We start from the raw sequence: 11,351 nt of genomic DNA, 5'->3' as shown, positions 1-11,351 counted from the left end.
ACTTTGCTTTGGAATCTCCTACAATTCTAGCTCACAGAGTCTGCCATTTATATAAAAATTTTTTGGCCTCATCCTGCTATTCTCTGCACTTGGTCTTTATTTTATTTTAAAAAAAAAATAAAATTTTTTTAATCCACAATCATAGTTTTTTATTAATTTTTCACCCCAACCCCCTTGTTTTCTTTTTTGGCCCTTTTTGGATAGTGGCTCAATTTTACCAAACTACATTTTTTGGTAATATAAAGAAAAATTCTTTGAAAAAAAAAAGAACTATTAAGATTTATTTAAATATTAATATTTGATCATTGATTGGATAGATTAGTAATAATAAATAAACTATTAAAATTTTTAATACTTCCTCCATCGTCTTCTGTTTGTTATTTTTTAGAAATCGTCTTGTCCAAAATTAGGTCATTTTGATAAGATTAAAAAGTATTAATTAATATTCTTCAACTTTATATCAATATCTCTACTAAATAGGTCAGATAAATAATAATTTAATCAAATTAATAAATATTTTATTATAATTTAATTATTTTTTTAATTATTGCATAAAAATTTAAAACAAATAAAAGTGATAAAAGTGAATGGAGAGAGTAATTATTATTTATTAAATTTTATTCTTTAATTTTGAAAAAAAAAATAACTATCCTCACTTTAATTGTTAATAAACTTAATATAAGTAGCAAATATTTCATGTTGGGGAAGAATTAAGAAAAACAAAAAGTTGAAGGACTATATGATAATTGCACCACAACAAATAAAAAAAAAGAAAGAAAGAAAATCTCAGTACGCAAGGGATGACGAATGTTTAGTCCAAAGTGTGGTCTATTTTGACGGCTTTGTATAAAAATTAAAGACTTTAGTTGGTTGACTAAAAAGCCCACTTTAAATTAGGCCCATTTAGAAAATTCTTGCATTACGATAAAAAGAGATGTTCATTGTGAGTATGAGTACTCTATCACTGTTTGCTGGTTTTTCAACCCTTAAGTATACGGATCGTTAATAAGTAATAAAGTAGTGAGTAAAGTATCGTCCCATAAGAAATTTAATTTGCAAGTACCAAGGTACATAGTAATTTTAACTGTCTAGACTATCGAATAAAATGGAAGAGTGAATCTGATCTATTTTGAATACTAAAGACTAGAAGGATAATGAATTTAAAATAATTTTAAAATTAAGATTTCACACTTTAACCTTATTATGGATGTAATCATGTCTATTCATTAGATTCAGGATCGTTGCTTTAATGGAAATTAATCCTAAGTATCTTAAGTCCTCTCTTAAGGCACCTAAGGTGTATTTCAATCAGAGCTAAACCCTACTTTCGTTGACGATTAGTCTTAATAAAAACCATTTAAGGTCTTTGATTAATTATGGAATTCCACAAAGGTCATCAGCCTATCTCCATGTTAGATTTTTTAGAAAAAAGAAAGGAAACACATAGAGCAAGAGACATCAAGCTTCGTTACCTCCTTCAAGGCGATAGAGGAAGATCGTGATGATAATGCCAAATTAGATTGAGTACCTAGAAATGACAGTTCTAAAACCTATTTTAAAGAAAACGCAGACAAGTAAACTTGAGTTCAATAAAACCACAGTCATGTCTTAAATAGAATAATATAGGCTTTGAAGGCTATATACGTAGAAACAGCAAATAAACTCAAACAAAAGTATTGGAAAGGCAGCAGTTAGCTGCCACTTATTTTGCATTAATTTAGAGCATTTGTTTAGGAATTTTTGTGTGCATATCTGTTCTTACCTTTTGTTGTATGATTCTGATACAATTTTGATAGTTTAGCTTGATTAGGAATCTATTTGTTAGCTATAATTTTTTATATATATCTTTGATTTCTGAGGCAATAAACATTAGAATTCTTACTCCAAAATTTTTTAGTTCTTTTACATGGTATTAGAGCCATGGCTGATGAAAAGAAAAATGAGAGTTCTGGATCAGGGAAAAAAACTTCTAGTTCTTACACACTGAATTCAAATGACAACCCAAGTAACTTGATTACCCAAGTTCAGTTGAAGGGTGAGAATTATGAAGAATGGGCGCGAGCTATGCGAACTGCATTGCGGGCCAAAAAGAAATATGGTTTTATTGATGGATCTGTTAAGCAACCAGCAGATGACTCACTGGAACTCGAAGATTGGTGGACGGTTAACTCTATGCTGGTTTCTTGGGTGTTTAACACCATTGAACCGACGCTTCGCTCGACCATCTCTCACATGGAGAACGTAAAGGATCTGTGGGAGGATATTAAACAGAGGTTCTCGATTGGGAATGGTCCACGAATGCAGCAACTGAGATCGGATTTGGTGAATTGTAGGCAGGAAGGTCAATCGATCGTTTCATATTTCGGAAGACTCAAAACGTTATGGGATGAAATAAACAACTATGATCAGATATCAGTGTGTATCTATGCAGGCTGCAGATGCAATCTTACCATTGAATTGGAAAGAAAGCGTGAAAAAGAGAGAGTTCATCAGTTTTTGATGGGCTTGGATGAAGAAGGATACGGAACAGTGTGCTCTAACATTTTGAGCACTGAACCCTTGCCCAATTTGAATCGTGCCTATGCTATGGTTGTTCAGCAAGAGCAGGTGCGAACTATGACACTAACCAAGGAAGAAAGAGGCAATCCTATGAGTTTTGCCATTCGAGCAAGAAGTCGAAATTCAAGGGGGGATAAAGACAAATCCTCAATTTGTTCTAATTGCAACCGAGAGGGACATGATGCTGAAAGTTGTTTTCCAGATGATAGGTTATCCAGAATGGTGGGGTAATAGACCACGTGGAACTTCTGCTGGATGAGGAGGTGGTAAAAAACGTGGCAATGGAGCAAGACGTAACAAGGGAGGAGTTGCTCGTGCCAATGCCACACAAGCAACTGAAGTTGATGGTGGGCGTGGAATTGTGACAGATTCAGATCGAAAGGGTCTTAGTGGATTAAATGAAGAGCAGTGGGCTGCTTTGTTGGGCATGTTGAATTCTTGTCAGAATGGTGGCAATGAGAGGCTGACAGGTACGCAGAGGATATTTCCTTGGATTATTGACACAGGAGCTTCCCATCATATGACAGGAACGTTGGCATTTTTGAGTGAATTGCGTGACATTGTGCCATGCTCAGTCGGGTTACCTAATGGAGAAAAGACCTTGGCGGTGAAAGAAGGAACTGTGTTGCTTGGAGGAGACTTGAAATTGCAACGAGTCCTTTATGTGCCAAATTTGAATTGCAATCTGATCTCTGTATCACAACTACTTAATGATTCAAATTTGGTTATTCAACTCACTAACAAAATTTGTGCTATACAGGACCTAAATTCGAGGAACCTGATTGGAGCGGGAGCGGGTGAGCAACACAAGGGGCTGTACTTTCTCAAGGGAGTGACATCGGTACATGCTTGCAAGGTAACTGATGTGGGGTCTTTTGAGCTTTGGCATAAGAGAATGGGTCATCCTTCTTATAAGGTGGTAGAGTTAATTCCAGAAGCTGGTAGCATAGTTAGGAAAACTAATAAAACTTGTGAAGTTTGTTTTAGAGCAAAGCAAACAAGAGAGATTTTCTTTTCTAGTGACAATAAAGCTGATGGTTGTTTTGAATTGATACATTGTGATTTGTGGGGACCTTATAGAGTTCCAACTTCTTGTGGAGCAATTTACTTCTTAACAATTGTTGATGATTACTCTCATGCTATTTGGATATATTTGCTGAATGGAAAACAAGAAGTAGCTTGTGTTCTTAAGAAATTTGTTATGATGGTTAAACGCTAATTTGAAAAAAATGTGAAAATTATCAGAAGTGATAACGGAAGTGAATTTATGTGTTTGAAAGAATATTTTGATGAACAAGGGATGTTGCATCAGACTTCCTATGTAGGAACACCTCAACAAAATGGCCGAGTGGAAAGAAAACATCACCATATTCTTAATGTGGCAAGAGCCTTGCGTTTCCAAGCAAATTTACCCATAGAATTTTGGGGAGAATGTATACTTGCAGCTGGGTATTTGATTAATAGGACTCATCTATGTTATTAAATGGTAAAACCCCATATGAGATGCTCTTTGGGAAAGTACCTTCTTACAAACACGTTCGGGTTTCGATTGTTTGTGCTATGCGCATAATCTGAATCGGGATAAAGATAAATTTGGTAGTAGAAGTCGTAGGTGTGTTTTTGTTGGGTATCCATTTGAAAAGAAGGGATGGAGATTGTATGATTTAGAAACTAAAGAATACTTTGTATCAAGAGACGTGGTATTCGCTGAAACATAATTTCCATATGCAAATGAGAAAACAATGGGTGATGAACTCATTAAAAATGGAGTTGAAGAGTTGGGTGATGAAGTTGATGGTTTAGAGAACAACTTGGGAAAGGAGCACGATGAAAGTGTGGGTAGAGAAAGTGAGGTGAATCTTGAAACGGAAGAATTGATCCATGAAAACAGTGAGGGAGTGGATAGAGGTGAAGTTGTTGAAGAGCAACTAGGTAGGGGACAAAGGGCCAAGCAACCTAGTATTCGTTTGAAGGATTATGTGACAAACGCCATCAAAACAAGCCCCTCGGTATGCTCACCTTCCCAATCTGATTCCTCAGGTATGCCTTACTCTATAGCACATTATGTGGTTATGATAAATTCTCTGCACAACATCGATGTTTTTTGATAGCCATTACTACAGGACATGAACCAAGTTCTTATGCAGAAGCAGTTAAGGATGAACGGTGGAGAGTGGCTATGAGAAAAGAAATACAGGCTTTGGAGGATAATGGTATATGGACAGTTGAAAATCTACCATTTGGAAAGAAAGCAATAAAAAGCAAGTGGGTATACAAAATTAAATACAATTGTGATGGAAGTATTGAACGATACAAGGCGCGGTTAGTGATATTGGGAAATAATCAAGTTGAAGGCATAGATTATCAGGAGACTTTTGCTCCTACAGCAAAAATGGTTACTGTGCGCACCTTTCTTACCGCTATTTGCAAAGAATTGGGAACTCTATCAGATGGATGTCCAAAATGCTTTCTTACACGGTGATTTGGAGGAAGAGGTTTACATGAAGATGCTGCCTGGATTTGCTTCTCAATCACTAGGGAAGGTTTGTAAACTCCGAAAATCTCTGTATGGTTTGCGGCAAGCACCTATATGTTGGTTTGCGAAATTGGATGCATCTCTGGATTTCAGCAATCATATTCAAATTACTCTTTGTTCACTTTTCGAGCTGGGACAGTTCAATTGAATGTGCTTATTTATGTGGATGACCTTATTATCTCCAGCAATGATGTTTCCACTGTACAAAAATTCAAGAACTATTTGAGTCGTTGCTTTCATATGAAAGACTTGGGGAAGCTGAAATTTTTCTTAGGGATTGAAGTAGCCAGAAACTCGAATGGTATTTTCTTGTGTCAACGTAAGTATGCGTTGGATGTAATTTCAGAAGTTGGATTACTGGGTTGCAAGCCGGCTAAAACTCCTCTTGAACAAAATCACAAGCTGGCCCTTACCGAGAGTGATGATGTGGATGACCCTGCTCAGTATAGGCGTCTGGTGGGATGACTTATTTATCTAACAATAACTCGGCCCAAGTTGTCTTATTGTGTGCATATTCTCTCTTAGTTCATGCAACAACCGAAGAAAGCTCATTGGGAGGCAGCTGTTAGAGTTGTGCATTATTTGAAAGGAAATCCAGGTCAGGGTATACTACTGCATGCCAATTGTGATCTCAAATTATCTGCTTACTGTGATTCTGATTGGGCTAGCTGTCCTTTGACGAGACGGTCTTTGACCGGTTATTTTGTTCTTTTGGGTGAATCCCCTATCTCGTGGAAGACTAAAAAGCAACAGACAGTGTCTCGCTTATCCGCTAAAGCTGAATATCGGTCTATGAGTACTACAACTTGTGAACTTAAATGGTTGAAAGGATTATTGAATTCTCTTGGTGTGGCGCATACTAAACCTATGAATTTGTATTGTGATAGTCAGGCAGCTCTGCATATAGCTGCTAATCCTGTCTATCATGAACGTACCAAGCATATTGAAGTGGACTATCATTTTATCCGTGATGAGATATTGAATGGTAACATTCGAACAGATTATGTACGTAGTTCAATGCAACCTGCGGATATCTTCACAAAGGCGTTGGGAAAGAATCAGTTTGACTTTCTTCTTCGCAAGTTGGGCATTCGAGATCTCCATGCTCCAACTTGAGGGGGGTATTGGAAAGGCAGTTGTTAGCTGCCACTTATTTTGCATTTATTTAGGGCATTTGTTTAGGAATTTTTGTGTGCATATCTGTTCTTACCTTTTGTTGTATGATTCTGATACAATTTTGGTAGTTTAACTTGATTAGGAATCTATTTGTTAGCTGTAATTTTTTATATACATCTTTGATTTCTGAGGCAATATACATCAGAATTCTTATTCCAAAATTTCTTAGTTCTTTTACAAAAAGAAAGAACTTTCACAACCGACCAAAGAAGCAGACTTGCTGCCAGTAAGAACTTTTCGTCTTACACTTGCCCACATAATTTTTTCAAGGCTAAAGAACAACCCAGAATCTGAAAATGATTATAAAGGTCAATTGTGGTCGTTTAAACTACACAATTTAAAATCAAATTTTAAAAAGGACCAGATTTTAAATTGAGAAGAGAGGGTGAGAAATGCAGTAAAGAATACGACAGAGGAATGACAAAAGAACAGAGAAAAGATCTGAATATTGTCGATAAAAACCAGATTCAGGATTATGATACAAGAAAAGTGTTGGAATGTAGAGTTGCAGCAGGGAGAGACAGTGAGTGACAGAGAGGGGGGCGCAGGGAGGCAAAGAGCCGAAGACCTGATTCACCTGAAGGATCAAGCCCGTCTACACTTCGATGGTTTCTCGAGGCCCATTCAATAGACGAAAATAGAAGTTCTTAATGTTGAGGTTTTGGGCATTTACTCAATGAACGCTGGGCCGTATTTGCTGCCTGCTTTAAATGAAAGCTTTCTTTCATGAGCAAAAATAATAAAAATAAAAAATAAAAATACTATTAATCTTTATTTATTAGAGACCTACAATTTAATTTCTAAGATTTAAGAAAAATTTTATCTAAATTTGATTCATCGTTGGTAGATGAGGTTTTCTCTATTTTATATGTGAATTCCATTGTATATAATAATTCATATTAAATTAACTCTAGATAGAAATTTCTCTTTTAATTATTATAATTTATTAACTAATTTCTTTATTTAAATAATATATATTAACCTTTTAATAATTAAAAAAATTATATTAGTCTCTCTCCACTTCACATATCGAAGTTGACACTACCATTAATTGCACTTATTTATCGTAAGTACAATAGTATCACCCACTTGCCTAGCGAATCGATCACTGATATAACTTAAATTTTGAATATATCTTTTTTATGAAATAAAATTTTAATTCAATTTTAAAATTTTACGCTGCAATTTAATTTAAATAAAAAAATGAGGCCTGTAGTAATAGCGGATTGAAATAAATATTGTAATATTCTATTTTTTATGATAGACTAGTAAGATATTAAAAAATACACTAAATTAGAGATTTGAAAATATTATATTTTGCTTTTATAATAATGAATGGAGCTTTTTCCCTTATAATCATAGACTCTATAATTGAATCATGTAAATCTTATATACTGTGTGATTGTATGATAATGTATGATTTAGATTTACATACTTATTATAACAAGCATAAATAAAAGCTTCAAAGCCTCAAGTCCTATTGCTATTATCCATCTATCTCACCGTAGCTTTGTTTGCATCACCGTCAGTGTCCTGGTACTCCGACTTGCTTCATCGCTGCCAAAATCACAGTTATGGCCATTGGAAGCTAGCTCTCTCTCTCTAACTTCACTATTTCTGCTACTTCCTCAATCTGCGTTCAAGCTTGGCCCCACTCGACCTTCCACCATCTTCATTTTTCTTCTTCCACCAAATCAATTTTAACTTCTTCGAGTTTTTTTTTTTTTTTTTTTTTTTTCACAAATTTGGTGGATGTGATAAACACTTAATAATTTAAATTAAAAATTTTAAAATCTTAGATTTTTTTTAATTGAATTGAGCGTTTTTTCAGTATTATACTCATGTGCCTTTCCATGTATTAGTATGATAGAAATATGTAGAGTGATCTAACTCTATCATAAAAATTCAACAACAATATCAAGAATTTGAGTGTAAAGATATTAAACTCAAACTACATCATAGTTATTTTAATCCATACAATACATCACACAACCATATAGTATCTAGATGGATTTTTTAAAAAACAAAATAAAATTTAAATTTAAGACTTCATCTAAATTGAAAAGTGAACTTACCACGCTGATTAAGTTGAGAGTATTATTAGTCAGCCATCATCTTCGGACGTCTCTTGGGTATCACATTCAGAGGTACAAGTTTTTTCACACTCATTCCAATCTTTTCTCTCATATCTAAGATCTCAGGGGTTGAATCCTTGTCAAGTTCCCAATCAAAACAGTGAATTAAAGATGCTAGACTAAGGAGAAGTACTCGTTGTGCCAATAACATACCTATACAAATCCTCCGCCCTGATCCAAATGGAATCAACTCAAAATTTTGCCCCTTGTAGTCAATGTTTGAACCTAAAAACCTCTCAGGCTTAAAGGTCAAAGGATCTTCCCAAGAATCTGGGTCTCTTCCTATTGCCCAAGCATTCACAAAAACTTGAGTATCTTTGGCTATATGGTACCCCATGAAATTTGTATCTTGCATTGTGTTTCTTGGAACGAGTAAAGGAACTGAGGGATGTAACCGAAGTGCTTCCTTTACAACAGCTTGCAAATATGGCAATTTCTCTATGTCACTCTCTTCAACATTTCTATTCTCTCCAACAACCTCATTGAGTTCTTCTTTAACCTTTCTCATGGCTTCAGGTTTACGAAGTAACTCTGCCATAGCCCATTCTGTTGCTGCACTTGTAGTCTCTGACCCAGCAAAAAACATTTCCTTTAAACATCAAACACACAAACAATTAGTTAATTAATTATGTAATCTAAAATGCATTTAATTAATCAAGTAAATGCTTACCAATATGATTATAATGATTCTTTCATATGGGATCTTCTCATGCCAATCTTTACCATCACCTTCAAATACCAACAAAGTGTCTAGGAAGTCCTTATTATTCTTCTCCTCATTCCCTAATTTGTATTCCTCAAGCCTCTCTTTCACAAACCCTTCAACAATCTTCAAAGCTCTTGCCATATCTCTCGACATGTTCCTCCTTAACCCCTGTGGATCAAACCATTTCAAGAATGGTAGAAAATCTGCTACATTTGGCGTCCCTGCCCACATTGCAGCCATTCCTGTGGCTTGAAAAAATTCATACCCTTCTTTGCACTGTGAATCCAAAAGGTCTCTTGAGAGCATGAGGTTACCAATTACGTTGAATGCCATTAGAAAGAGATAGTGGGGTAAATTCACTACCCCTGACTCTCCCCTTGCATTTGCAGCTGCTGTATCATCTTCAATATTCCTATTGAAACAATTTTATATATATGAATTGCTATGATATAATTAATAAATTCAATAAAAACCACAACATCAACAACAATGATATAGCATATGCAATATTTGAATCTAATTTCATCATTTAATTATATGTTAAATCGATATACTAATTTCTAACATGATATCTGAACTTGAATTGAAGATATTGTGAAAGACTTGTTATTAATCAATTGACACAAGCTAATTTCAACATTTAATTATATGTTAGACCTTCTCACTAATCTCTAATACCATTTCCTAATACACATAATGAAGAGTGTAAAATTTACTTTAATACCATATTAAAAGTTCAAACTTAATTTCAAGCGTTTAAGTTAGGGATTTTTAAAGTTTCGTTTATTTCACGAACAATATTTTTCTGTAAAATAATTTTTATATTTTTTGTTGTTTGGGAATAAAAAAATAAAAATCATTTAATTATATATTAAATTGACATACTAATCTCTAACATAATCTCTGAACTCAAATTAAAAATATTGTGAAAGACTCATTATTAATTGATTGACACAAGCTAATTTCAACATTTAATTATATGTTAAATCGTCTGAGTAATCTCTAATACCATTTCCTAATACGCATAATAAAGAGTGTAGAATTTACTTTAAAACCATATTAAAAATTCAAACTCAATTTCAAGTGTTTAAATTAGAGATTTTTAAAGCTGTATTTTCGAAAAGTGCTTTTCTGAAAAATATTTTTCATATTTTTTTATTGTTTGAGAATAAAAAAAATAAAACACTGTAAGAAAATCATTTTCTCGAAAAATGCTCTTCAAACTTGGAAATAACTTCTTGTTTCAAGATTAAGAAGTCATTTTCCTCACTGCTTCGGTTTTTTTTTTTCATCAGATTGATCAATTAATATCTTTAGTTATTTTTTTTCTTTTCACTTAGTGTTTTTCACTAATGATTTTCTTACTATTTTTAATGTCATAGAAAATAATTCATTTTTTCATAAAACACTTTCCCCCACAAACAGATTATTTTGTGAGTCAAACGAGTCTAATTCTTTTTTTTTTTCAAGGGATTTTCAGAAGTAGTTGATCTTTATAATTAACATCAATAAATTATATTTTATTGTACAATCTTAAAAAGTTTCGGTTGAGCTAAACAAGAAAAGACAAAAACTCTTCATGATTGAGCGACCCAAATCAGAGGTCATAATTAAGAAGGCAATATTTAGACTAAACAAAGGTCTAACAAGTTCAGGCTCAATTATATCGAGTTATAAGACTATAAGTTGATACAAGAATACGATATCTGTAAGATAAGATTCAAGAATCAGCGTTACCTTATCATCTGGTCGATGCACTTCCGCCGAATGGAGGCTGTATCATTGATTCGCTTGACGGTCATCATTTCCACCGCACAAAGACGCCTAACCGTGCGCCAGTAGGGGCTAAACCGGCCAACAGCAAGTGACCCATCTCGATAGTTATGACAAGTGAATACATCAAGAGGCTTGCGGTCACAGAAGCTGGCGTCATGATTCTTGAGCAACTGTGCCGCTGCCTTCGCTGACTGGATCACTACTGTGTCCATGGATCCTAGTCTTAGCCTGAGAACAGGTCCATACTTCAACTTAAGCTCCTGTAGAGCTCGGTGTGGCTCTGTTCCAAGATCGAAAATATTACCTATGATTGGCCATCCTGGAGGCCCTGGAGGCAGTTTCTTGGTTCTACGTCCCAAAATTTTCCCTTTGAGGCATAGAATCATAGCTATGGCCAAGAAAAGGCCTGAGCAAACAAGAAAACTGCAGATGGACTCCATTTTTTTCTCGAGTTGTGAGACAG

The 11,351-nt window shown here is 34.5% G+C and overlaps 1 protein-coding gene across 1 annotated transcript; it reads right to left on the bottom strand.

Annotated features, from left to right (window-relative positions):
* Positions 1 to 8,188: 8,188 nt before the first annotated feature.
* LOC110646433 (iridoid oxidase-like) lies at positions 8,189 to 11,351 on the bottom strand. The gene is made up of 3 exons (XM_058142879.1): positions 10,850 to 11,351; positions 9,077 to 9,524; positions 8,189 to 8,995 (listed from the first exon to the last, which is right to left on the bottom strand). The coding sequence occupies exons 1-3, from the start codon at positions 11,326 to 11,328 to the stop codon at positions 8,372 to 8,374; spliced, it is 1,551 nt and encodes a 516-aa protein (XP_057998862.1). The 5' UTR covers positions 11,329 to 11,351; the 3' UTR covers positions 8,189 to 8,371.

The sequence above is a fragment of the Hevea brasiliensis genome, unplaced genomic scaffold (genome assembly GCF_030052815.1).
Source record: "Hevea brasiliensis isolate MT/VB/25A 57/8 unplaced genomic scaffold, ASM3005281v1 Scaf88, whole genome shotgun sequence".
Lineage (NCBI taxonomy): Eukaryota > Viridiplantae > Streptophyta > Magnoliopsida > Malpighiales > Euphorbiaceae > Hevea > Hevea brasiliensis.
The sequence above is the reverse complement of the archived record's forward strand: the minus strand, read 5'-3'. Positions and strand labels throughout refer to the sequence as shown.

What these genes read in the sequence shown, in the direction of transcription:
- LOC110646433 (XM_058142879.1), bottom strand. Translation starts at nt 11,328, where the DNA reads ATGGAGTCCATCTGCAGTTTTCTTGTTTGCTCAGGCCTTTTCTTGGCC. An exon ending in TGCATCGACCAGATGATAAG is followed by an intron (nt 9,525 to 10,849) that starts GTAACGCTGATT and finishes TTGTTTCAATAG; the next exon opens with GAATATTGAAGATGATACAG. An exon ending in GAATCATTATAATCATATTG is followed by an intron (nt 8,996 to 9,076) that starts GTAAGCATTTAC and finishes TGATGTTTAAAG; the next exon opens with GAAATGTTTTTTGCTGGGTC.